This window comes from Bombus impatiens, unplaced genomic scaffold (assembly GCF_000188095.3).
Source record: "Bombus impatiens unplaced genomic scaffold, BIMP_2.2 scf_0019, whole genome shotgun sequence".
NCBI lineage: Eukaryota > Metazoa > Arthropoda > Insecta > Hymenoptera > Apidae > Bombus > Bombus impatiens.
The window spans coordinates 1,535,438-1,562,339 of NT_176438.1; the positions used below are offsets into that span (position 1 = coordinate 1,535,438).

At 41.2% G+C, this 26,902-nt stretch overlaps 2 protein-coding genes across 7 annotated transcripts in view; both read right to left on the reverse strand.

Moving 5' to 3' along the window:
• Nucleotides 1-14,872, reverse strand: part of LOC100749386 (band 3 anion transport protein) — a 45,336-nt gene extending 30,464 nt beyond the window's left edge. The window contains exon 1 of the mRNA XM_012381819.3: nucleotides 14,555-14,872. The gene's annotated coding sequence lies outside the window, so the exon portion shown is untranslated. The remainder of the gene's footprint in view (nucleotides 1-14,554) is intronic.
• Nucleotides 14,873-16,274: 1,402 nt separating this feature from the next.
• Nucleotides 16,275-26,902, reverse strand: part of LOC100744275 (disco-interacting protein 2) — a 43,560-nt gene continuing 32,932 nt past the window's right edge. For 3 of the 6 annotated variants that reach the window (XM_033318822.1, XM_012381726.3, XM_012381714.3), the window contains 11 exons: nucleotides 26,884-26,897; nucleotides 26,422-26,758; nucleotides 25,526-26,339; nucleotides 25,011-25,441; nucleotides 24,689-24,920; nucleotides 23,543-23,673; nucleotides 23,036-23,422; nucleotides 22,467-22,802; nucleotides 22,109-22,405; nucleotides 21,470-22,020; nucleotides 16,275-21,378 (listed from right to left, as the gene is read on the reverse strand). In XM_033318822.1, coding sequence (XP_033174713.1) covers nucleotides 21,126-21,378; nucleotides 21,470-22,020; nucleotides 22,109-22,405; nucleotides 22,467-22,802; nucleotides 23,036-23,422; nucleotides 23,543-23,673; nucleotides 24,689-24,920; nucleotides 25,011-25,441; nucleotides 25,526-26,339; nucleotides 26,422-26,758; nucleotides 26,884-26,897 — 3,783 coding nt within the window. In that variant the 3' untranslated portion in view covers nucleotides 16,275-21,125. The remainder of the gene's footprint in view (nucleotides 21,379-21,469; nucleotides 22,021-22,108; nucleotides 22,406-22,466; nucleotides 22,803-23,035; nucleotides 23,423-23,542; nucleotides 23,674-24,688; nucleotides 24,921-25,010; nucleotides 25,442-25,525; nucleotides 26,340-26,421; nucleotides 26,759-26,883; nucleotides 26,898-26,902) is intronic. The other 3 variants (XM_012381746.3, XM_012381736.3, XM_012381718.3) reach the window with 2 other exon arrangements.

Sequence of the window (26,902 nt, forward strand, 5' to 3'; positions counted from 1 at the left end):
AGAGAGAGAAAGAGAGAATAAAAAAGGTCGCCCGGAGCAGTGCAGCACGTGTACGGAGAAGAAAGGACATACAGACACACGCGTTTGCACGATGCGAGATATCGAAGATTTATAAAATCAGGTCGAAAACCTCGAATCTGCCTGCTTCTTGCATAACCTTGTGCCATAAAAGACACGCTAGAGGAGAAACCAACGTGCTCCTTTCTCTCTGGCCGACTCGAATAGTTTTCTTTCCACGAGACTTATCGATATCCTGGCGCGTCACGGCTCACCAGGCATTGTACAAAATCGACCTAACCTTTTTCTAAAAGATAAGCGAGGCAGCTGCTTGTGCTTTAAGGGAATCTCAACTCGGACCACCATCTATGCGATTACGTTCGACCAACGAACGCTGCAGGATCCGGCGTTTCGTCGTAGTTTGTAGTCGTGAAATGTACGAAGCATCGTGCATCGAGACACTGGCCCTTTTGACGAAACAGAGAACTAATTCTGAACATACCGTTTCGCGTATATAGACCGCTGCTGTTCCAGCATTTATGGGAAATATATTAACACTTAGCCAATGGAATAGGGAGATCCCCTTTTTTGACTTTAGTAACGCGTTTTCTTTTTTTTTTTTTTTTTTGTTATTATCAGTTATCGTTTACCTGAAATTGTTCACTTTTTCTGTTTTTATAAAGTACAGTATATAATAAAATACAGCAATTCAGTGGTGTTAAAATTAATGAAAAGGTTACACTATCGGTTATGACTAGATAAAATTATAATCGAACGATAGCACACTGTAAAAAATATTAAAATGCATTATGAACTTTTAATTTCACGTTCGAGTCGTGTTATTTATCTTTAGTTATCTTCAATGCTCTTGACCTATATTTTTTCCTGCTTTTAATATACACATTTAATCTGATGTCTCGTATAAACAATATGCGAAACCGTTAAATAAAATCATTACCGCAAAATATAATTGACCACTCGAATAATCTTTAGAATTCCTTGTTTTTTAAGTAGCGAATATTAGTACTCGATACTTGGAAAATTGCGCGGTGAAAAATATAGGAAATATACAGATATAAAGAAGAATATTAGTTTGTCTCAGGAGTTTCTTTCCTTTTATAAGCAGATGCACAACATTTTCTCTTTTATATTATTTCATTGTCTCATTACTATACCATACTACATTCCATTATGTCTGAATCCATTTTGTAATACTAGAAAAGAATTATTTAACAATCTCGATAAAAGAATTACAAACAAATCTCTAGTTAGGTTCCGCTTCTTTAATCGTGTTGACAAATATAGGAACCTGCACGATCACGTCAGCGACCTATCTGTAGGATTAAAAATATTGGAGAAAGAGCGAGTTAGCGTGTGGTCGATAGGAAAATAAGGGAAAATCGGCGCGGCGAACTTCCCACGAGTGCAAAGCGAACGGAAGATCTAATGAGGCTGAAATTTTCGTCGCAGTGAAGAATCGCTTCGACCGAAGCAACGTCAGAACACGAGACTTAATTGGTTCAATTAACTGTACAGCATGGGCGTGATCAACGTCGTTATTAAACCGAATGAATGCGTGTATTAGCCGCGGCGAGAAATTCCAGTCACGTGGCCACAAGTCTTTCGCGGTTTTCACCCTCAATTGTCGCGAGTGCACGTGCTGCTTCATCTTCGTCGCCGATGACGCTTAATCGTGTCACATGAGACCGCGTTGTCCTACGATCGAGGGCAAACGCGGTGCGTCGATGCACGCGCGTTAAACGGACAAACAGTGGGAACGTTTAAGACGCCAGGCGACGTGACACGTCGCGTCGTAAACGGAACGCAACGATCGTTTATTGCACGCCTATTCGTCTAAAAATGTTGTCCGGTCGGTGCGCGACGGCACGTCTTACCACTCGACGATTACATTGGGTTGGCAACTAATAGCAACTAATGACAAAATCCGCAATCACTTAGTTGCCAACCCAATAGAAACTAAAACGTAGAGTATGGCCGTTTTTTTAACGCGTACAAGAAGGAAAAAATCGAATATTTTACCTGCGGCGTACGATACGGTTTTCACGCCGAGTTTCCTTCCCCTTTTCCATTCTCTCGTTTATTGACATTTCGATTTTTTTTTTTTTTTTTTTTTGATTTAACAATTATGTTATATCCAGATAATAAACGTTCGTGCAACGGTAAAGTAAATAACCTTGCAGGAAATTTATGAACTCGTGCTTAACAGTTGTCTAAAAGATTCGGGGAAGTTTCATTTGCATAAGCGGTAAATCAGGTGTGTCACCGAGAAGTAAACGTTTACTGGGAAGAATAAACATCTTTGCTCGCAATCGTAACGTCATAAACAACGTAGTATCTCCGTGAAAATTGGATCGCCGGAGACGTGGCGCGTGCAATGCAAATGATAGCGCTTTTGTGTCTTCGATAACGTCCTTGACGCGTCGCGTGTATGCAGGTGTGCCAGCGCGCCGCTTCCAAGGGATCCAGGGACGCGACGCGACGCGACGCGGCGCGTAACGACGCGCGTAATATCGCGCTCCTACTCTCAACAATTTCCTATGTTTTCAGGTCACGAGCCCGACCTATAACCAGCCAGCCAGTAGAGCAGAAATTTCACGATAAAAATTTCATTCCTAGAACTTGACATTCGTATGGTTCTCTGCATCGTTCGCGTCCAACCTTCTACCTACTCTCCTTTTTCCAATCGTTTCCCGATATAGCGTCCTCACCTTCTATCAGCTGTGTATATATACTTTCTCGTTGAACGTCATGCATTCCAGTTCTCACGACGTTGCCCGAGAGCCTAGTTATCCGGTAGAAAGTGTGAAAAAGTTGCGTCCATTGTTTTCCACCCTACCCTTCCATTTGTCGTACGTTACTACCCTAAGCAGCGAGCCACTTGCGGCTTAAAGCGCGTAAACAATTTGATGCAGACGAAGGAATTGCGCGTGATAAAAATATGGGAAACAAGGATTTACGCAGAAAGTATAAGATGAGAAAGAAGAAGGCGAGATGACGCAGGGATCGCAACGGCGACACAAATAACATCGAGGCACCTAGGTCAGGGCTAATCGGATGATCGTGCACGGTGACGCTCTGCGAACCAAACAATGCTAAGGGCGCTGACAATGCTAAGGCTACCATCGATCCAACGTTGTGCATACACCTTTACTTCCACCTGTCGCTACTCGACCGTTCAATCATTCCCTTCCGACATTGTCCCCACGAGCTTTTCTCTCTATTCTCAGAAACGTTTTCCAGGTAGAAGAGACGTTTCGAATGGAAGCAACGTTTCAACGTGGTGTAGATTCCATCGAAGAACCGGTGCACCTACCGTCTTTTAACGTCTCTTTAAAGGTAACCTTGCCCTCCTCCTCTCGTGGATCACCGATCATCGGCTACATAGAATTTTAAACGATCAGCTGATCGGTCGTCGCCATCATAGGGAAAGCACGTGATCCCGATCACTACTATTACTAAACTGTACTAAACTGTAACTTTTACGAAATGTCAGAACGTTTTGAGTCACGGTTAGACGTGGACGTCTAAAAATATCGACCATCTCTATTCAAGGTTGCTGTTCTCGATATTTAACAATAGCGTCAGCGAATAGGTGGATGAAACAGGAAGATAGGAAAGCGAGCACGGTTCGATTCCTCCACCGTAATCCGTAAATATTTCTATGTTAAGAACGTAACGCATGCGCCAAGCTTTTCAACGAAACAACATCCACCGTGTTATCCGGATAATTTTGAACTTGTAGCAAGCGCGCTCTCAATCATCGACCCGCCTCACGTAACCGATTTAAGCAGCCAAACACGACCAGCAGCTTTTTTTCCAGCTTTTGCTCGGGCGGTTGTGCTCGAGCAAATATCGTAAAAAACTATTCAGTTACCTTCCCTTTCCACTGGCATTTTCTTCGATCGACCTGACAACGACACGCACGACAATCCTCCACTTCATCCACCGAAATTGTTCGTCGGATGGAACGATCGAGCAATGGCAGTCATCGGCAGACCGATAAATCTCCATTAACGCTTTATCGGAAATCGCTTATGGCAATCAGATCGCCACGATTGCACAACCAAGCAATGGCAGCAGCGACGTGTATTTGCATTTTTCGTGCGTGCTGGCAGCGCGAGCGCTGGCTAAAAGAAATCTCGCGCCGTTTAATAAATCACTGGAGATCCGCTCGGAGAAGTTGCCGTGACGATAAATGTAACCAAACTTTTGCACGCGACGAGAAGCGCCGGCGTTTTCGTGCATTGAAACGAGACGGTGCACGGGACCGTGATATCGATCGGTGTAATGGCCCCGTCGTGAACGTGAGTCGTGACACGAACAAATTTGCATAAGGCTTTCGCCCCGCGTTTCCTAAAAACGTATACGCGTACCTGTTTGCACGACTATCTGGTCTATTCGTTCTATTCGCCTGGCAACCAAGCGATCGCGGATTTTGTCGTTAGGTGGTAATAACAACTGTAACAATAAAACTGCCCTCCCTTCCTTATCTTCGTTCGAATTCCTTGCGATTAAACCAGCCGAATATTTCGTCCATGAAAATCACTTAACACCTGTTTCAAAAATTTCTTCCTATTGCCAAAGTTGCTCGAGAATCGTAAAAGTAGTTTGATCGTGAATCAGGAAATACCTGGTACGTAAACGAATTCATCGACGCTGAACGAACATGTCGCTGTTTACCGAGCGAGTCTGCGTTCTATGTAATTTCAATGGGAAACTCAATGGAGAACATACCGATAATTGAGGATTATAAAATCGTTTGTGCATTGTCGTCGATAGCCGCGCGACAAATAAAGTACATACAACGTCCGTTTAACGGCAGTCCGTACGAATCGAATATTGCGAAAAGCAATACGAACCACCATACTCGAAATAATAGCTGTTATCGACCGATCGGAGATTCGAATTGCAAATACGTTGCATTGCTAACGCTCGAATAACTGTCACGCGTAACGCTCGCGTCGCTTTTACAATTCCACTCTACTCTTTTCTCGTGCTTTGCATTATGCGTTCGAATGGTAAAAAGTTTGCCGTAAGATGAAACATCGTTCGGTTTAAAGATCCATTACGTTCCGTTTCGAATTCGGATATAAATAGCAGTGGACAATAATTCTCTTTCTTTCGCTACTCGCGCTCTGGCCCGCTTTAATCCAAAGCCAAACATTTATTTTCTTTGCAAGCAAACCATTTATCTCATATGGATGCTCTCATTCTTTGATACAAATACGTTTGATAGATTAATCGGCTCGTGATAGGTTCGAAAATTTGTGAAATACGTAATAGACGAAGAAGCGCTGACAATTCGCCATCGTAACGATCTAATTTTAGCTATCTTTTCTGTTACATCACGCGCCTCTTTTAACGTTTAACGATGTTCGATTCTCATTCTATCGGCTATGTTTTTTCTTTTCGGTTGCCGCCTCTGGTAACCTGTAATCGTTGCCAATGTCGATACACGCGTACACTCGCTCTTTTCGACCCCAAAAAATAATACATAACTAAATATATACGTAATACGTATTCTTAAATAAATTAGAAAATACGAAGAACAGTGAAGCGTTTAGTGATACTTCGATACGACACGCAGCATGTGATGGTTAAAATAAAATTATTGTCATGTATATACAGCCGAATAACACGTACAAGCAGGTGCCAGGTGATACGTTATGAAAAGATAAGAACGAAATATGAAGTAAAATTGTTTCATTTAAGACTCAGCTTGCGAGAAAATCGAGTTTGAAAATTTATCGTGTATACTCGAACTGGACAGGACTAAATATAATAATCGACAGGAGGTCGTTCTAGGTGTGAAAATAAGTGGAATATTCGAAATAAAAATTGTTCTCAAGAAGCTTCGTTTCCGAGAAAAATAAATTTGAAAATTGATCCAAAAGTGTTCCAACTTTATTATCTTGGAAACGAAAAAATTCTATTCTACGCTTTCGATCTATCTTTACACGTAGAACAAACTCCTGTCAAGTATACAGTATACTTGACAAATTTTCAAACTCGATTTTCTCGAAGACTAAGCCTTAAATGAGAAAACTTGATCCCACGTTTCCCTCTTACTTCTTCACAAGGAATCGCCTCGTACCCGCTTGCGCGTGTTATTCTGTCCTCTATATATTCGAAAATAACAACTCTGCCTAAATTAAAAGCTTCCGAGTTACGAGTTGCGATTTCAAGCTTCGTCGAGTTCGAGATTTCTCATCGATGACCCGAGCCGATCCTTCAGAATCCGGATCGACCTTTACCTGTCGAAGTACCATCTTCGAAGCGTATTCGTGCGAAAATCACAGAAAAATCAAAAGTACGGAAACAAAGAGAGCGAAAGATGGTGCAGCGAAGCGGACTCCAAAAGATTGTCTTTTCAGCGTAGCTGGAGACCGACCCTTGGCTACGTACCTGGGGAGACACGGCTCTCCGGGTGCGTTTCACTGCTTTTCTCCTATCCACGGTTCGATGTGTAGACCTGCGCAGGAAGAACGCCAGCGCGTAGAACGGCCAATCTATCGGACCTGATACACGACCTCTTCGTGAATCACACGTAGCCGACTACACGACCCGACTAACACAAGGAATGACAGCGCGCGTCAACGGCGATGCTTACGGCGACAGCGACGAAACGCGCGGTTGACTCGCGAGTAGAAAGTACTGTTCTCCCCTTCCTCGGATAGTAAATATGCACTTGGGCAGATACTCGGGCCCATTCTACTTCACGGCTGAATCGACTACCTGTGACCAGTCTGCCGATTATTAGCCGCTCGTACAACGATCGAACATCGCTACACCTTTGTGTTTATGCACCGGCCACACAGTGACTCTCAGCACTCGCCAGTGGTTCTTACCTAAAGCTCGAAGGTTTAGCAATTCCGCTAATGGCTAGGTTCTAGTCTCTGGTCGGCAGATCGATGGTCGAAGGGAAAAGAAGCTTACGGAACAGGGTACGTAATAGCGTTTATGCGGCAGGATTAATTTTAATCGAGTTTCAGTTGCGACGAGGGACAGAATCAATCAATGTCGCGACGATCAGCGATGTCCGTTATTTTGCAATTCGACGATAAGAACGTGCAACCGTCTTGTATACGTATGAAAGGAAGTTGGCGTTTTTGCACGGGTTTGTCCCTCGCGATGATGATAGAGCAGGATCGTTTAGCAAACGGCCGATGAAAGGTGGTTGAAAGGCACGTGCAATTTAAACGGGCTGCCGCCTGTGTATACTTACACCGACGTGTATTTGATTAATCGATGCGCCGCTTTCTACCGGCCAACTATTTCGCTGTACGTGGAAAATGGTTCGCCTAAATGAAAACTGTACAAGAATGCAATATCTTTGCCTTTTTCGTCCAGGCTGACGTTAGTCGGTTGACGAAGGTTGCAGAGAAAGAGGATGTCAAAGGAGACATGGGTCTTGCCCATAATCTTAGTTTACCTTTCTTAGGCCTTGGAAAGAGCCGTAAGCAACAGTATAGCCAGCCGTGTTCCCGTTTCCAAGATAATTTTCACGAAGCCGTTTCTAAATGCACAACGGTCCACTCGCCTTTTACTTTTCGGCAAGCAGACTGACCTTGAAACGCTGCCCGTCACGCTTTGGTAATTCTCGTTGAAGGATCGACGAGTCCTAACTACAATGGAAATATACGCCGGCTTTGGGGCCACTGTAAACGTCAACAAACACGAGTCCACTAAATCTTGGCGATCCGGACTTTTAACAACCTGGAGTATTAAACGCGTTACCTCGGCGGTGATTTACTACGCGATTTCCTATTTAACGTTAGAACTACCGATAGTTAACACGAAGCTATTTCTGATCAAATACCAGTCAAAATGACTGGTCTTTAAAAAATACGTAAAATAGAATATTTTTATGTTTATCGATTTATTATTTTCTTACAGAAGGAATTCCATGTTACGTAGTACATTTTAATATTAATCCATCTGGGACTATGATCCCTACAGGAGGGTTAACACATTTTGTAACATTGTAAAACCAGTCATTTTGACTGGTGTGGTATTTCCAGTGTTGCGATTTAGCGATCGATTCGGAATCTTTCTGACGACTGATACGCAGTAAAATCGTAAAAACGTGTGGGAAGTTGTACAAACCGAGGAAACTGGTTAATTGGGGTTCGATAAACAGATTGCGGAATCTTTTTACACTACGACAAGTATCAGTCATTTTGACTGGTATTGGTATAAATAGCTTTGATGTAAAATTATTTGAAATTTGAATACATAAAAAAAAACAAAATAAAATTCATTACATCATTGGAGAAAACATATAACAAAGTAGGAATTTTAAAACAACATTGTCGAATCAGTCAAATCTACTGGTGTGGTATTTCTAGTGTTGCGATCTAGTGATATAACGAGCGATCAGGAATCTTCCTGACGACTGATATCAGTATATTAAATGATACGCAGTAAAAATGTTAAAAACGTGTGGGAAGTTGTACAAACCGAGGAAACTGGATAATTAGGGTTCGATAAACAAATTGCCAAACCTTTTTACACTTTGACAAGTACCAGTCATTTCGACTGATATTGGTATAAGTAGTCTTGATACAAAATTATTTTCAGTTTGAATACATAAAGAACTAAATAAAATTCAATATATTATTCTTTTAGTTATCGTTGCAATTACATCATTGGGGAAAAATATAACATGAAGTAGGAATTTAAAAATAATATTGTAAAACCAGTCATTTCGACTGGTATTGGTATAAGTAGTCTTGATACAAAATTATTTTCAGTTTGAATACATAAAGAACTAAATAAAATTCATTATATTATTCTTTTAGTTATCGTTGCAAAAGTCATTACATCATTGGGGGGGAAAAATAACATGAAGTAGGAATTTAAAAATAAAATTGTCGAACCAGTCAATTTGATTGGTGTGGTATTGCTAGTGTCAGCATCTAGCAATTTAGCGATCGATCCGGAATCTTCCTGACAACTGATACCAGCATATTGAACGATGCGCGGTAAAAATGTTAAAAACGCGTGGGAAGTTATACAAAACGAGGAAACTGGTTAATTGGAGTTCGATAAACAGATCGCAGAATTTTTTTATACTTAGACACGTACCAGTCATTTCGACTGGTATTGGTATAAATAGCCTTGATACAAAATTATTTTAAATTTGAATACATAAAAAACAAAGTAAAATTCATTACATCATTGCGGAAAAAATATAACACAAAGTAGGAATTTTAAAATAGAATTGTAGAACCAGTCAATTTGACTGGTGTGGTAGTTCTAGTGTTAACAGCTGCCTGGTGCGCACCTCCGATCTGCCCGATGTTCTACGAAATCCGATGCAAAACAAACAGCCGAAGAAAGAAGCAACAGCATTGGTAATAAAATATCTGGTGGATTGACAATGCAGACATTCCAGGAATGAACTCTTATTCCATTCGTAGTCTTTTGTTGTTCCACGCATGATAACGATCTGACAAGGAGGCGATGTAAATACCATAATTAAGCTGTGAATCAACGGAAACGGAAAAAAGCGTAATCGTTCGAAACGACGTGATTGTGCCGTACAAATATTTCATAATCTTCGATGGGAAAACGAGGGTACGTTACTCGATGAAGTTCGTTCGATCGATTCAAAAACAACACGCGCGTTCCGATTTACAAAGGAAATTTATGCGCGCAAGAATACACGCTGTCGAGTTTTATTAATAAATCTTACGTGACAAGCATTGGCACCTGATTATACTCTGGGTAGGTACACGCGACTATGTAAATCAAAACGTAAAGAAGAATTTGAAATCGGTTGAATAGGATAAAATTTCCATGTACGCGCTTGTATCGCTGTTCATTTTCTCGAGTAGTAAGTTCGGCGAATAGATCCGCCGGCGAGATGATAATTACAAAAATAGAAATAACGAGAGCAAATGCCGATCGGTCAGTCCACCGAGACTGAGATTATCGCGAGAAGCCAAGCGCGACAATTTTTCCCCCCTGCGATTATTACGAAATTTGTACGATCGGCCGTGTATTATGATAATGATAGATACGCGTACGTAATATCGGCGGTGCAATAAATCCGCCCCGCTATCGGACAGATAAGCGCTCTCATTAAACGCACGGAAACTCCTATAATAACAGGATAAATCAAGTTCACACGTGGTAAAACATCGATCGTGCAAGAAATCAATCAATGTTTCACGAGTTTGAAACAACTCGATAACGCGTTGATTTTTACCATACGTTTCAAGTTCAGCTCTATCATTACGTTACGGTTACCGTGTCGTTTGATTACCGTGTTTACATTTCCAATCACATCTCACGTATATAAAAAGATACACACTACGAGGTAGGTCGTTTAATTTACAATTCAACCGAACGGACGCGATGCTTCTCGACCAAAACGAATTCCAAAGATTCGCTGCGATGATTCATTCGAACGAGATGTCGCGTGTTGACCCGCTCGATTAAGCTCATTGAAAGCGAGTTCGTAACTCGTGACTACGGCCGACTACGCGAACCTATAAAACTCGAATCAAACAAATTATTGTCGATAATCATTCCCTTGACGCGAACGTTCGCTCCGCTCGTGCCTCGGTCGACAAATTGTCGAGAATCGTCGCGCCTCTTTCGACCGACTCCACCGGCTACTTAGCGACGGCAAACATTGCGGGACAGCTTACGGTATATGTGTACATACAAGTATGTACAACTACACAGCCGAAATCGGTTCTCGAACTCGCGTGATTTATCGCTGCGTTCCGAGCTAGCGAAATCGCATTGACCGTAGAAGCTTCTCCGTCCTTCCACTGAGATCCGATTGAATTTTTCGGTTTCTGTAAACGATGGAAATCTAATTTGCAGAGAAAAGATTGTCGTCGACGCTCGAAACGTATAGTCATTTTTTCCATTGATGATTTCTGTTGAGATACGTATAATTTTCTGTGCTGGACTAGGTTAAATGCGTGGTAGAGATGCTTGTATGTGAATATCAGTGTGTGGAAGTATGTGTGTCCGCAGCGTCTCGAAAACAAAAGAATGTAAACTCTTCAGTCGAAAGAAAGTGCTGAGACGCGTGCAAGTGTGTATCGATGAATATATAAGGAATCGTTCATGAAATAAATATTTCATTATTTTAATATTAATCCTCGGTATAGATTTAGCGTTTCTATAACATTATTTCGGCTTCAAAGATCCACAATTCTCAACAATTTCGAGAATGCGCACGAAAATATGAATTTGCTGGCGTAAAGAGAGTAGGACGTCGCTAACCGAAAAGCGATCGGAACGTTCTATTAACCGTAGTAACTAGGAGAAACTAACGAAATTTCCGGCAATCCGAAGATAATCGAAGTCGTTCGAAGCACGTCGATCGAACACTTCGTTTCGTTCGACGAGATTTGGTCGAAAGAGAAATTTGTATTTACGAACGCCGGCTGCCGTAAATTGCTCGACGGTTTCAGGTTTCGCGTGCACGTTTGTATTATGGCCACGAATTCGGCGCTTCGCTGTAACTCAAACAAATTACGACGGATGTGTGTCAAAGAGTCGAGGACTCGACCGAATAAAATCATAATAGACATATGCGCAACAGTACACCGCGTTCCGAATAACTTACACGACATATCGAACGTTGTGATTATTCTTTGCCGAACAACCACGATTATAGTTGGTTTAACGTTTCGAGAGAAACGAGGGCTGCCCTTATTGTCGTTAATAGATGTTAAACATAGTTCTGTTTTACGTCTAACGAAAGCTTTTAAAAGCTTGCAGCAATCTAACATTCCTACGCTACTGCTTGGAAATTTCAATAGCACATCCTGCGCATAGACTTTTGTAAGGACATTCTTCGTTAATTATCTGGCTTACCCTTCCTTTGGCACAGGGAATCTGGGATTCATTGTCGAGAGCAGGTAGAGAACGCAATAAAAGACGGCGGCGGTAAAGCTGCCACCAGCCAATTTGCCCACAAAAACATACTTAATTGTACGATGGCGTTAGGCCACGTGTACTATTTTGTTTGTGCTCGTGCGACGGAAGTAATCGTCCACCGGTGACTTCTTGATTTTTATATAAACAAGAGACAAAGCGTCTGTGATTAAGCGTCATGCAATCGAGCAACGATTCGAACAATGTTTCTTGCCATTGCGAAAGTGCGAACCTTTAACGTTACTTTTTTAACTGCGAGTAACATTTACGCCAACGAATTTTTTCCCAAGGCCATTGGCCACATGGCCAATTTCACTGGCGGAGCATCGATCTAAATCTACCTTAACGCGCGTTCCGGGAATACCGAATGATTTGTCGCAATCGTTTCGTTGCGCGTATCGAATATTCGCCAATAAGCGTGTCATTTATTATTTTCCATTGCGCAGCATGCGAAATGAAAAGGGTACTTTATGGCAGTGGGAGAGATATATTTAGACCACCGATTATTCACTGCCTTTCCACGTGCATCAACCGTCGGGATAGAAAGGTCTCAACAATCGTAAAACTGGAAAACTGTATTTTAATGGACTCGCACACCTGTCGTAGCTAAACTTGTCTAGCGATTAAAGCTTCAAATATTTCAAATGTTTTTGAAGTCTATCAGTCTATGAAACTCGAATTTACCTTGTGTGCGAATTTTGTATTTTGTATCTGGAGTTGTAAATTTTAAATGTCGAGGAACTTTTGTGCTTGAAAATTGCCAAAATATCAGGCTGGGAACATTGACAAGAGATTGGAACATTGACATTTTATCGATGGTTACTTGGTAACTGTGATAAAGAAGGAAATTTCAAATATTTACAATTGCTTCTAGCAGTTGGACGATATATTTTTAGAATTACCATATTGCTAGAAAAAAACGAACATATGTGTGTCTAGATTAAAATGGCGCACAGTCTCTAAGTTGGATCGTTAGATCACAATAATGTTTGTATTATTTTGTTTAATATTTTTTTGTTATGTAAATTCGATAAAAAAAAGTTAGTCAGTATATTTGTTTAAATACCGTAAGTAGCTTGAATTCTAAGAGTAAAATGTAAAAATAGAAAGCAAGAAATACTTGATTATACGATTCGTTACGAGACCAGTATACATTTCGATGTTTTCGCGCAGTCGATGTAGTGTATCATATATAACTGGACGATTCAGCAAATAAAAGTCTTTCACACAGTATTTTGTCCATACAAAGTCGATTAAATGATAAATTTCAAATCCTCGTGTAAGATAAAACACGTAGATGGAATTGTTTAATATCGTAAGAATGCATTTTGTAACCTACGCGCGGATGAATGTTCAAGAAATTTCTAACAAACGTTAACGACGAATTCGGGATAAAATTTAGGTTTGTAAGCATGGAATATATATATATATATATATATATATATACACACACACACATATATATATATATATATATATATATATTCCATGCTTATATATATATATCTAAACGTGTACATATGTTTGTTCGATGTACAGGTCGCTGTACAGGTTAGTTTTTCACAGCGCAGGTCATTTTATTCATAAATGTTTAGTCTAGATGTATAAAAGTATAACGAACCAAACAACACATAGCCACATTCGATATACAGAATTGTAAACGTCGCAGAACGGGAAACGCCTGCCGTTTCAACGGTTAGCTTTAAAATACGTACATATTATTATGTAAATTTCAGTACAGTTACCGGCTCTGTCAACAATACGTTAAATCGACCATTCTGCTTATACTTTCTCGTATACATATTGCCGTAGTAAATATGTAATTTGGTGTATCGTTTAATTATGTGCGTATGTTTTTATATGAAAGTGCATATGTTCGCGTGGAAAATGAAAAAAAATGTAGCATAGAGATTGGATATAGCTGTAGTTATGCACATGTGCACGTCTACGTATATTACAGCGTCGGGTAGACATCAGCGCATGTCACGCTTCAAAGTTTGAAAAATAAGCAAAAGAGTGTCGTCTCTCGACGCTTTCCGACATAGCCTTTCGTAAAGAATATGTTTCATAAAGTGAACGCCACAAAAATCCGACTACGAACGCTCTCTCCTTTTTGGAAAGAAACAACGCGTACAACATCTGTATAACAGTCTTATAACCAACGGAATCAGAGATGCGACAATCAATGAAACCTCGGAAACTGTTAATCGTGTACCGGCATACACATGTTATGTATGTTCGTTCTTAACCGTATTTTCGACTAGTAATTTTAAGCAATTACACGATACGCTCTATAATACGAGATCCCAATCGACAGTTGATAAAACTAAATAGGAAATGTTTCACAGTAATTAATGTCATCGTACAAATGCAACGAGGTTTATCAACAGACGAAGCATCGTTAATGATAAAAACTAAAATGGCCACAGAATTAGTCAGTCACCGATACGTATTATCAAATGAGATAAAACAATATATTTTAATGAGATTTAAAAATTAGCGACGACGTTGCACGTGAACGGACGACTGCCACCGAAATATCAATGGAATTTTCGGAATTTGAAGGAACCCTATATCCGAGAAACATATATAATGATCGATCGGGAAAAGAAAAATCGAAATGTTTACATACCCTTGCTCGAGATCGATACACGTCGAGCCGTTCCTAGAGGTAGTGTGGCCGTCTGGCCTCGATCAAGAAAAAAAGACGGTTCGAACGGTTGTCGGTAATTTGCTCGATACTTCTAACCACTGGAACGTGGAGTCATTGTCTTTAGGCGACACCGCGTTGCTAGGAGAGCCAGTAGAGGCTGCGTGTAACAACTTTTTTCAACCGGCGCGCACACGTTTACCAAGCGACTGGTACAATGATCGTGTTCACGAAACCACCGTCACTGACAGACTGTTCGGAACTGCTCGGTTCGAGGCTCTCTGGACTGAAGTCGTTTACGACTTCCCTGGGGAAACGTTACTCGGTCTTTCTTCAACGCGACGACCGGTGAACGCGGCGAAACCAGAAGAGGGATAGAGAGAAAGAAAGGGAAAGAACGAAACGGAATCAAATTTGTACGCCAACCAATCGCAGCGCTCCGTTGTTTATCGCGCGAAAACCTTACAAGTTGTGTAGTTTTAAACACTGCCATTCCTCCAGACTTTGTTACACGTGGTAATTCATACGATTCAGACTACATAGTCCAAATGTATATCTTAATCGATGAAACACCACATAATTATTAGGGGATCGTTATTCGTAATTTTATTTCTGATTTACATTCGTCAGATTTCAGTTTACGATGCGTATTATTTGTCCTTGTATGGATGGTCGAATGAATATGTAGTGGTAAATGTTATAGTTCAATCGTAAATACCGAAGCCATTCGGAAGAAACAATTTAAAACTTCGAGTCATTCAATATCATAGTCAAGCAATATAATTGATGTTCAACTTGGAAATATCGTAAATTGTGCACGAAATGAAACGTAACTGACGTTAAAATTATGTACAAATTATGTAAATGCATTTGAATCACATAGTCATAATGCTGTTTGATGCACTGTTAATCTATGATTTTATGTTAGTTTCATGCTCACTGAAATGTGCGTTTATCTATATGCAACTGAACAGGTTGGTATGCACTTACCTTTCGCTCGTTAACATTTAACTCGAGAAGTCGATTATCATTAAGACAATGGTACACGGTGTTTCGATTTAATTTACGAGGTAAGATATTTGCAAGGATTTTCTTCCAATGGGTGAAATTAATGTATAAACAACGCGATAACGTTGTTCTCGAAAAATTTATACAGATGCGCTATTATGTAAGGCGACAGGCGATTATGTATACGTTAGAGTGCAAAAGACATCCAAGTAAAAAGCGTGCGAAAAAGTTTCACGTTGGTACGATTGATAACGAAAATGTAAATATATTCGTCATCGATAAAAACTTACTTAGGTAGTAAGATTTCAATTTTTACGTAAATACTTTTTATCTGGACGATTAAATTTAAATAAAATGTAAATAGAGAAAAAAACGCAACAAAAATATAACTTTCAAACGTAACAGAATAGGAGTTCCGCTAGAGAATAATACGCGACACTTTTTTAATGTTTATTCTATATAACGAGGAGAGTAATAGGGGCAGCGTAAAACAGTGCGGCTCGTTGCAAAAAAATGTACATTACGTTTATTGATGGTAGCTCGCGAAGCTCCTCGTGAATATCGAATGGGTTACAAAGAGGCGCTTGGTTTTAAAGGTTCGAGTAATTTACGATGCAACACGTGGTACGATACACGACCGATTGTGTTGTTTCATTGCTTCCTTTTGTTCCCTCCTTCTTTTCCTTCCTTTTTGCTCACTTGAAACAAGGAAAAAGTCCGCTACGGACCATAGAGAAATTGCTATGATGTTCCTATAATTCCTGTGCTTCGATTTCTCGCGTTTATCCCGTTTATTTTTTCTTCTCTTTTCTGTATTTTTTTTTTTTTATCAATCCTTCCGCGTCTCGATCGAAGAGACGAGAAGGAATGAAAACGGGCTGGTACTTGGTACGAGGGGTGGATACACGAAATATTAATATTCTCGTCCGACTGATACAGGCAAAATGCTACGGCTTGGTAAGGACAGCGACCGTTTATATTATTACTCTGTGTAGTAATATTTATATATATATATATATATAATATATATATACTTCAACGTACAAACTATATTGTACCTTAGTAACCTCTAAACGCAATGGGTACAAGGGTAGTATTTACACAGCCTAGGACCATTAAACCAGGGTCCAGGATTACGCGATACCGTTTCTCAGAGAGATCCTAAGATTTCACAATCGATCGACCTATCTTTTCTTTTTTTTTTTTTTTGTTCCGAATCGAACGTGATAATACGCGATCGTTAACGGCGTGACAAGTATCTTCACGTTTCTATCAACTAGTTATCAACATTTATACATAATACAATCGGGTTGCTCGCACGCACGCACTCTCAGCCCCACTCGTAGGATTGCGTAACGTTCCTTCTCTTTTCGTTCGATCCTTCGATGACCCCATTTGCATGGTCCGTGGATTCGTGTGTATACGCATATCAAACAAATCGGCGCGCGACTCTAGCGCGGTACATACTCGTCAATGAAAATACTTTCTCGATAATGAAACTTTCGTGAAAAAACTCTCAATCGCTCTTTTCCTCTCACTCAGTTATAGCTCGGTAGAAACACTCTGAAGATGTACAGATCTGTACAGATCGTTGAATGGACATTACACAGTAAACGAACGAACCAGTCAAAAGTGAGAATACGATTTCGGTTTGTACTTGAAAATTAGACGAACACATTTTCTAAACGGATAGGTTAACAGGAACGAAAAGCGAAAGTATAGCTTTACTGCTATGTAATAAATAAAAAGACGGGGTTCTTCTTTTTCTTCTTTTTTTTTTTTTTTTGTGTGTGTGTGTTTTTAGTCAAACTCGATAAAAACTTCCTGACGCTGCACATTCCTACCGTGATCGGGGTGCACCGCTGTGTTTCCGGATCTTTTACGCACGAAGAAACAGTTTCGTCGCGCGCATCCTCGCGTCTTCGCAAACACAACGCACGCTTCTACGTAGCCTAACGTTCCGAGAATCTCGGCGTATAGCTACTATTTAAATAAAATACCGGTGAATTGATATACGATCCTGTAGAACGGCGACGCGCGATTCTTTATTATTATCATCGGTGTCTCTTCGTGCGTAAAAGCGCGAAAGGACGTAAGATGACATGGCACGATACCTTAATCATTAAAAGAGAGAGAGAGAAAAAAAAAGAAAAAGTAATAAAGAGAGGGTCTATAGAATCGTATTTAACACCCTTTACGCTTGAAACGTTTTACATTTTCCTACTGTTGTACGTATCCGATGATAGTCACTGTTTCGTTGCTACCAACACAAAACAGATGAAACGAACAAGAGCTCGTAATTCGATATTCTCGCGTACGTTGTATCGCAAACGAACACAAACATTGTGTCCAATACGATTACAGCAACCGTGAGAAATGTAAGACGCGTCGAAGAAAAGGAGCCTAACTCGTCTGTTTCTATACGTATTTACATTTTGGCGCCTGTAAATTGGCGCCCGGAATATGGGATAACTAATTATTATTATTATAACTTGCGAATTATGCATATCGCGTCAACGAGGTTATCGTCGATGATCGGAGTCGGTTCCCGATAGACTGGGCTTCTTCAATTACGAGGCTCGTATTTAACTCTACTACTTCGTATTTATTATAGACACGCCTTGTGCGATTACTTAGTCTACTCGTATTCATTTCACGTATAACGTGAATAGTTTACGTTCTTACACTTCAACGATTCAATATTCTGAATTAGATCAATATATACGAGTGTTATTGTTGCCGGGAGAAACATTGCGCAAAATATTGTTCCGTTCAAAAATAGGCCTTGATATTCTTTTCTTTCGCGTGAAATTTCATTTTTCTGTAGAAACCGCCAATATTGTTAGCGTAGGTTACATCTCTGTTGTAAACATAACCAAGTTGTGGAACAGGTTGCATCGCACTACTTACGTTCTTACAGTGCGCGATACAAGAGAAAATATAATACGCGCGTCTATTTTCGTACGAAGTTTAATACGAGCCTTCTAACGACGCAAAGGAAAAAGATGAAATTGACAAGTCCGCTTCGTTTAAATTGCAACACGTTTCTGGCAAGAGCCGATGCACGGTACCTCGAGGGTCGGCGCACGCCTCATAGTCGTATGCCATTATATTAAAATAAGAATATAAAATTATAAAACTATCAACAAATGTACACATCGATAGAAAACATCTCAAAAATAATAAAACTCCAATAAGAGGAGAAAGGACGCGATCGACCTTCGGGTTTTAATCCGTAATTCTTCCCATCTACTTCTTTGCTTTTCTCTCTACTTCTCCGCAATGTTTGAGCAAAATGGCGTAGACAGTATACGTACATACATGCATGAGTAGATCTCTGCGCTTGCAAATAATTATCGATAGGCCAACAATGATCTATACGTTGCCAATATCTCGCTCGTTGTCATTTGAACCTGTTATGGAAATCGATACAATTTTCCAAGTAATCGAACTTTCAGTTACGACGCTCGATTGAAACTCTGGTCGGTTAACAAATAAAACTAAACGTATATTTAATCGAATGTAAGAATAAGAAAGAAAATAAGTGATTTTAACCCGAAAGTCGATTATTGTCGTAGCGTTGTTGATATACGTAGATTGAGCTTTGATCAAAAAGACCAATTTCACGAAAAGAACGCATTTGTGCATAAAAAGGTAAGAAGAAAAGGAGAGGAAAGTTGGCGTATATTTAAATTTTTGGCGTATACGTTGACCGATATTTATAGTTCGAGGGTAACTTTTCCATATCGGCTAGAGAGATAAAAACTGCAGGGTCAGACGCATCGGCGCTACTTATTTCGACTACTTTCTTGCTTGAATTCTTTGTGCTATTATATTCCTTGTCTTCCTTTTTAAATGTCATCCAAAAAGAGTTGTTCTAAATAGCTTCTTCTTTTTTTTTATATCATATCATTTGTCATAAATGATGTAAAACCCTGAGATGCAAATTTGCGTTAACGTCGTCTTAGTCTTTCTTTTTTATGGAAAAATTGTCTAAGTGATTCGGCTGATTTTCAAAGTGTACCCTCTCAGCACGCAATAAATCATTTTCATTCAAACTTTACAAACTTAAGAATACATATACTACTACTTTGTGTTCATTGTTTTCGTCGAAATCGGAAGAGAGTAAACTTTCAATGGACGTGAGTATAAAAAAAGTACGCTTTCAGAACGTATGTAACACCGTATTCAGGGTTTACTGCGTGCTGTGAAATATAATATAAATACTTTAACGTATAAAAAGAGCGATGTTGTGCGCAACGCAGCTAAATGTAACGAAACCTTTATCGAATTGAAGTCACGACCACTCGGTCATGTCTCCAAATCGATTCACCTAAAAATCGTTGTAAGACACCAACAACGTAGAAACTTCCCCGAACGAAAATTAGATAGTCAGAGCGATAGCGAACTATGTATATATGCCTTTCCAGCAACGATATATTAGAAAAAATGTAGACAGTTAAAACTTTTTACGTTACAATAGTGTGATTACGTTAGCTAACCGTTACTTTATGTAGTAAAAAATTGTCAAGCTACACGAGTCTACGATAAAGTGTATCAAATTCTTTTACTTTTTCTAATAGACATCAGATAATTGTATATACCTGTACCTAGTTCGCGGAACAATCGTCCATTTTTTTTTAATAAAGTGCGATTTCTCAATGAAACTCACTCGTTAAAGTTACATCTTCGTTAAAATAACTTCTTCCATTTTCCTCTTATAAAAAAGCTCACTACCGTTCTGATGTCGTTGATAAATAATGACTGGTACTATTCGTCACTTTAATATTCAGGTAATACAATGTATAAAAGCATAATTTTAGCAAAAACAGCTGAGTCATGTCTGAGCTGTATATACTTGTCCGTGGCAGTCTCAAGTTCGAAGATGTTCAAGATTAATTTTGCATTTTTGCTTCTTCGCTGCGAGTTGAGAATCGTTGATGCTGTACGAATGGTTACGTAAATCTCCTTAACTCTGTAAGCATTCATAATGCTTTCAGCATATCCTTCGACATTCTTCATCGTTTTAAGTAGAATTCTCGGTCGACTACTTTTTATAAAGTAATCGTTTGTCGACATTTCCTGTCTACAGCGGTTCTTTTATATTCTTCCTGTTTCTCCTTCTCTCCTAACGAGCGTTCACACTTGCTACTCACAACGCAGAAAGTAATGCTTCCTCTCATAAGTAATAAGTATCGATAACCAAGCGGTTGGAAATTTCAAAGTGTGACGAACTTTCTTACTCCTTTTAATACATCGACGAGATAAAAAATTTGAATACACACGTTATTCTTTCAAACGAAGGATATAAATTGTTTAGGGACGATGTTCGCTTTAAAAATACGTCGAGTCCTCGCAATATATTCCAACTTCTCCGTAGAGAGATCACCTCCTTTAACAAAGGACAAAAATTTGAAATGCAGTTCGCGACTTCGAGTCGAGAATACCTATGCGTCGGCATGGTAGTAAGGACATGACTGGAAAGTACGATACCAGTCTCTTGTTGTTCGTTATGTAATGCATTTTCTGCGTTCTCTGATATCGCTCACATGTTATACGCTACGTAAATCGGATCGAGCTGGTCCGCTAGGAAACCATCGCGCAAGTGCATTCGTTGCTTCTCGCCACGCGAATTTATTGGAACTACTCCAGGATCTACTACGACTACCACACCGACTACCAGATGGTGTTCTTCTAGTACAGCGCTGGTAACTAACGCCACGAGATCTAAAGCTTCGCTTTCACTTCCGTCGAGTTCCACCACTACTACTAGGAGGTTGGTCCATGTGAATACGGCACTGTGAATCGTACAAATAATTTTTATCACAACCGAAAAGAGAACTATGTTTGAAAATGTGATGTCCATTTTCACATTGTTATTCTGCTTACCATTCTGCTATCTTCTTGTGACACCTCATTACGCTGTTTTCGATATCGATCGGGTGATATCGCATTCCTCTAAGTAAAATGGCTTCGTCGAGGGCGCCAACCACGAACACAGCATCGTGTAACTCAGAATCACCAGGAACCAGATCCGCCTCGGTAGATGTGTCACCGGGAATGTCACTGATAACCGACTGTTGAACGCTTTCGGTACGTCTTAGGAAACCGAGATAACCAGTTCTGGCGTAAACTTCATTCGTGTTTCCTGTTACGAGGCGAGCGTTAAAATGATCCGCGTAATCGCTCTCGTCGCCATATATCGTGAAATAGCCACTGGCATTGTGAGCAGACTGCACCCAAATTTCGCCTAAATGAGAATCTCCGCATTGTCCTTTCGTTTCTGGATTGGCAATGATTACTTTCACTCCTGGTAATAATTTGCCTGACTCCATCAGGCACAAAGAGTGCGGACTACCTCTTTCAACCAGGGATACTCGGTCGTTGCGCAATGCGCGGAGATCAACGTATACCGTAGAAGGTTCTGGGCTCGATGCACCCTGCGTGTCAATCGTATTATTTAACATCGAGTAACAAAAACCTTAGGAAAATGTTAAATAATCTTTGGAAATTTGGAAGCGATCGAACCTGTAAGCAAATAGCGGTGTTTACTCTACATCCGAACGAGGTCGAGACCGCACGGGGACTCAGACCCAAAGCGGAGAAGAGTTTACTGAAGCTCGTAGTAAGTGCGATTCGCGGTCTTTCTTCAGCGACAACGACGCACGTTCTAACACAGGCCAAACTAACGCCTCTCGCTTTCAGAGCATGAACAGAAGAACCGAGACCTTTCGTGCACAATTCCATCACACCGTAAGAACAGAATGTATCTCTTACTCTGGATTGACTAACTGCCGACAGCCACAATGCCGGATTGGCTTCCACCTACGAACAAGAATATTAAAAGCTTCTTTTTCGTTCCCACGTTTACGATATGGAAACGAACCTCCGACGGTGGTATAAGTATGGAATGATGACCGCTGTATATACTGCTTAGACACCAAAGAGCGAATCCTAATCCAGAGTAGGGATCCAAGCATAGAGCGATGTGTCTAGATGGATACAATTCGCAGGCAAGTTTCATGGCACGACAAAGAGACGTCACCGCTGCGTGGGACATTTTAATTCCTGCGAGCATCCCCGTCGTCGAGACGCTGAAGTCCAAATAAGCCAGCATCTCCGCTGTGGGCGCTCGGTACATAACAGGTAGCTTCTTCTTTGGCATGTCGTCCATATCGAGAATCGTCGGCCAACTCTTAATGTCGACGACATTATTCGCTTCCTGTACAATAGCAAGGAAAATAGCCAGATTAATCATTCGTGAGATAGATTTTAACACTTTAACCGCTTTAGTAGAAATCCAAGGATAACTCAGGAAGATATTTGTCGAGCAACGGGGGGTAGAACGTAAAAGTTAATCGTCATGACCCGTTCAAGCTGAGCAGTTAAAGGGTTAAACACAAGATACTGATCGTGTTACGTAGAGTACATTAGAATCATAACGTATCGATGTACCTTTGTTTTCAACAGTTTCAGGATATTTTGATTCGTGAGCACGAGCACAGACTTACTGACGTCCACGATCATGCGAACGGTTGGTAAAGTGGTTTGGAGGTTTTGCGGGTGAGGTGGCCTAATCGTAACTGGCACGGCGCCAACATACAGGCAACCATAAAACGCGCATATCAAGTCAGTACCAGGAGGAAATATTAATGCCACGTGATCTCCGGTATTGATTCTTCCACGATCTAACAACAGATTGCCGATCCGTTCGGCTTTCTTGTGCAACTGAGAGCATGACAAGGAAGTTGCTACGGCTCCTTTTGCATTCAGCGACGTGAAAATAACATGGTCGGAGGTACTGACAGCACGCCATCGAAGTATTTCCGAAATAAATTGATACTGCAAATCAAAAATTATAAGAATGTAAATGGCAAAACGAGGATATAAAGTTAAATAAACGGAGAAATTTTAGTAACAATTATCTTTGAAAAGAAGAAACAATTTCTAACAAAGACGAACCTTTTTAGCATTATCACTATCCTCGTCTAGGACACCCATGTCTCGTCCTTGGGCCGAAGCTAGTCTATTACCCTGAACAATGTTGCCCACCATGACACTGGCCGGACCAACGTCTGCAACAGAATCCCCCGCTACACGCCCCCGCACCATTCCGTTAGTAAACCAACACAAACACTCAACCCAATAATGAGTAGCTCACACACTCTCCCCTGACTGAGGCCGGAAAATCAAAGCTAGGTACGTGAACTGGTTCGTTATTGTCGAAAGGTGATTTACGCGCGTCCTTTATATCGACGTGCTCTGAGCATTCCATGGACTGTACATACTTATCAAACAAAAATCAATTCGGTGTTTCTCGAAAACGTGAACGTCTGGTGAGGTAGCGATGTGAAATTACAGGAAAGCATCGTGTAAAAAAGAAAAAAAAAAAACATGGATGCAACCGAATCGAAGGTAAAAAGGCAGCATTTTCTTTTCCTGCACGCGCGAAAGTTCAGAGTACTTGTATATACAGAGAATATCAAGAGGAATCTCACATCGCTAGAAACAATTCGTCTATAGGCTTGGACTACTACTAGGGTGTTCGGAACTCAGCCAAAAGAAAGAAGGGCAAAAATAATAGAATAACATGCTAAGCATTAAATATTTTTAGTGTTGGGTGGGTTAACAATACATGATATGTAGCAAGAGACAGTTATATACTTTGTACATTTGTGCTAAGTTATTGAAGCCTACTGATAACTTTGTAAGAAAGCGTAAGTGTTACGTTCCTTCACGTTAATGAGAATTTTTGAACAGAGCGATATTGTGACCGCGAATTAATTATAAAAGAACTGCTCATTCATTCTCCCAATTAATCATTCTCGTGTACATTTAAGCGAAACGATCCGACAAATTGGTAAACCTTCTATCAACACAGCATCGTTGTGCGCCGTTAAATGTTCAGCCTATCGAACCTTGTACCAATTTCTTGGGTCTTCGCTTAAATTATAATAGGCAAAGAAAAAACGAAGTAATGTTACAACAAAAAAGAACGTATATACGTCTTTGTACTTGCTGACATTCATGTAATTCATCGAAGGTCCGTAATTTTAATTGACACCTGGTTCGGGGATAGTACTCACAGGTGAATGTGCAATCTCTTACCTGAATGGACTTCGCGTGGTTTGGGTAGATTGGTAACACAAGTGTGCGGACAAAGAAGAACATTAGCCGGGTGCAGAGTACCCTCTAGGAAACGTCGTTTCGTTTCCGACAAATGAATACCGCCCAGCGGTGTTTTCGGAAGGTAATTTGGCGGAACCAACGCCAGACAATATATTCCAACAGCGTGAATGGAATCTACCGCTTGAAGTACCCGGGACATCCATTGGAAACTCTGAGGAAATAAACGTCGTACAGATGTGTATCGTACATGTAGAATTCGCGTCGTGCGAATAACGATTCGAGAGTATCGTTAAAAACGTACTTCCTCTTCGCTGCAGTCGGGTCTCTGTTCTGCAACGACGCATATTCGCTCGTCCCTGAGGACGCGTACGCTGAAAACGGCTATTCTTCCACGATAAATGAACTTCATGGGTTCAACGGCTAACACAGTAGCAATGATATCGTCGGCGTTATGTTTCCTTCCCGTGACCGTCATAAGACCGTCGCGCGAACCGCAAACGAACACAAGACCACCAGGACCCAGAAAACCCAATAGACCAGAACGGGTGTATTCTACGTCACCCAGCGGACTTCCATCGGCTTGAAGCGGGGAGACTTTAAACGTATTATTCGTCAGTCCCTGTAGTCCCCAATATTGGTTCCCAGTTGCCGAACTATGCACGCAGATCTCGCCTACTTCGTCGGTTTTGCAGATGAACGGTTGTCCTTCCATCTTGATCACAACAACGATACCTGAAGAAAAGCAACGTTTCCAATTTCGTTCTCTACGAATCGTTTAAAGTAGAACGGTTTGGCAATGTTGGCATAGAAACATACTTCCGGGCATCACTTGGCCGCAATCTTGAAGAGTCAAGGAAGTGAGAGAATTCTCTTGATCGACTCTGACAACGCCGTAACTCAGGCCAGACATAGAGAGCACGCCTCGTCCAGTGGCGTTTACTCCAGCACGGCCTGGTCTTCTCACCGATACGGTGAGAGCTTCGCTGGAGGACGCGCACGGACACACGGCATCAGGCCGCAGACCTTTAGATTGGAATACCGAAAGGAATTGGTCGCAGGAAGAAAGTGACCAGGGATTGGCACCGTCCGCGACCAACAACAATCTCAGTGACGACAAGGAAATGTCCTTGTGATCTTTCGTGGCAAGAAGACCCCAGTGGAGGTCTCGCGATTTCACCACAGCCACGCTGGCACGATGCTTGGTGATCATCTGCATCCAGCTCGCGGGATTTACTTTCATCAGAGCGTACGGAATAAAGATCACGTGCATCCCGTTTAGAACGCTGGTGAGGGTGCTGTGCCACAGGCCAACCTCTCGTTTGAAGTCTAAAACGCAGACGGCGTTCTCTCCCTCCGTGTAGCCGCAGGCTTGCGTCAGAGCTCGACAATGTGCCAGCATCGCCGATCTCGTCACCGTCACTCCCATCACCGACCCGTCCTTGTCCGTCGTGTACTCAATGTACGCCGGAGTGTCGTCGGTTAATCGCGGCGGTGGCAGCCAATCTTTCGGCGTTTTGCCCAGATGTTCCGTAACGAACCAGTGAAGCTTTGGCCAGCCTTTGAATGCCACTACCTCGCCAGCCGCCGTTTTTGGCAGACCTTTCAGACAAGCTTCGCTGGTTAATGCCACCTAGAAACCATTTTCGATATACTTGGAGAGGAAATTCGGTAGAAATAGCAGAGCAAGATTGTTACTTTGCTCGTTGATTCACCTGAATTCCACAGCTGCCCAAAAGAAAACCAATCTGCTGGGAGCCTGCGTCTCGACGCGTCAAAGGGACTTCGATCGGCACAGGCACAATGCCGGCTTGAAGACAACCGTAAAATGCGCACATGAAGCTAATGGGGTCGTTGTTTGGGTAAACCAGGGCGATTCGATCGCCAGGTTTCAAACAACAATCCCCGCCGCGACTTAGAGCCTTGTTCAACAGCGTGTAGGCTATTTTATGAGAACGACTCAGAAGCTTTCCATAGGTGAGCGTCACGCAAAGCTTGCCGTTTGGATCGAGAACTGTCGCCACTGGCGCCTTATACGATGCCGAGCCATACCTGTGAAATGTACAAAAATGTACGTTTTCTTCAAAACTCTCCATCGCCGAATACTCTATGGCCCAAGAAGAAGCAAAAGAAACAAACACAACAAAATTACAACCCTCGTCCGACCTGCTGCTTACCTTTGTATGGCGGCCTCGA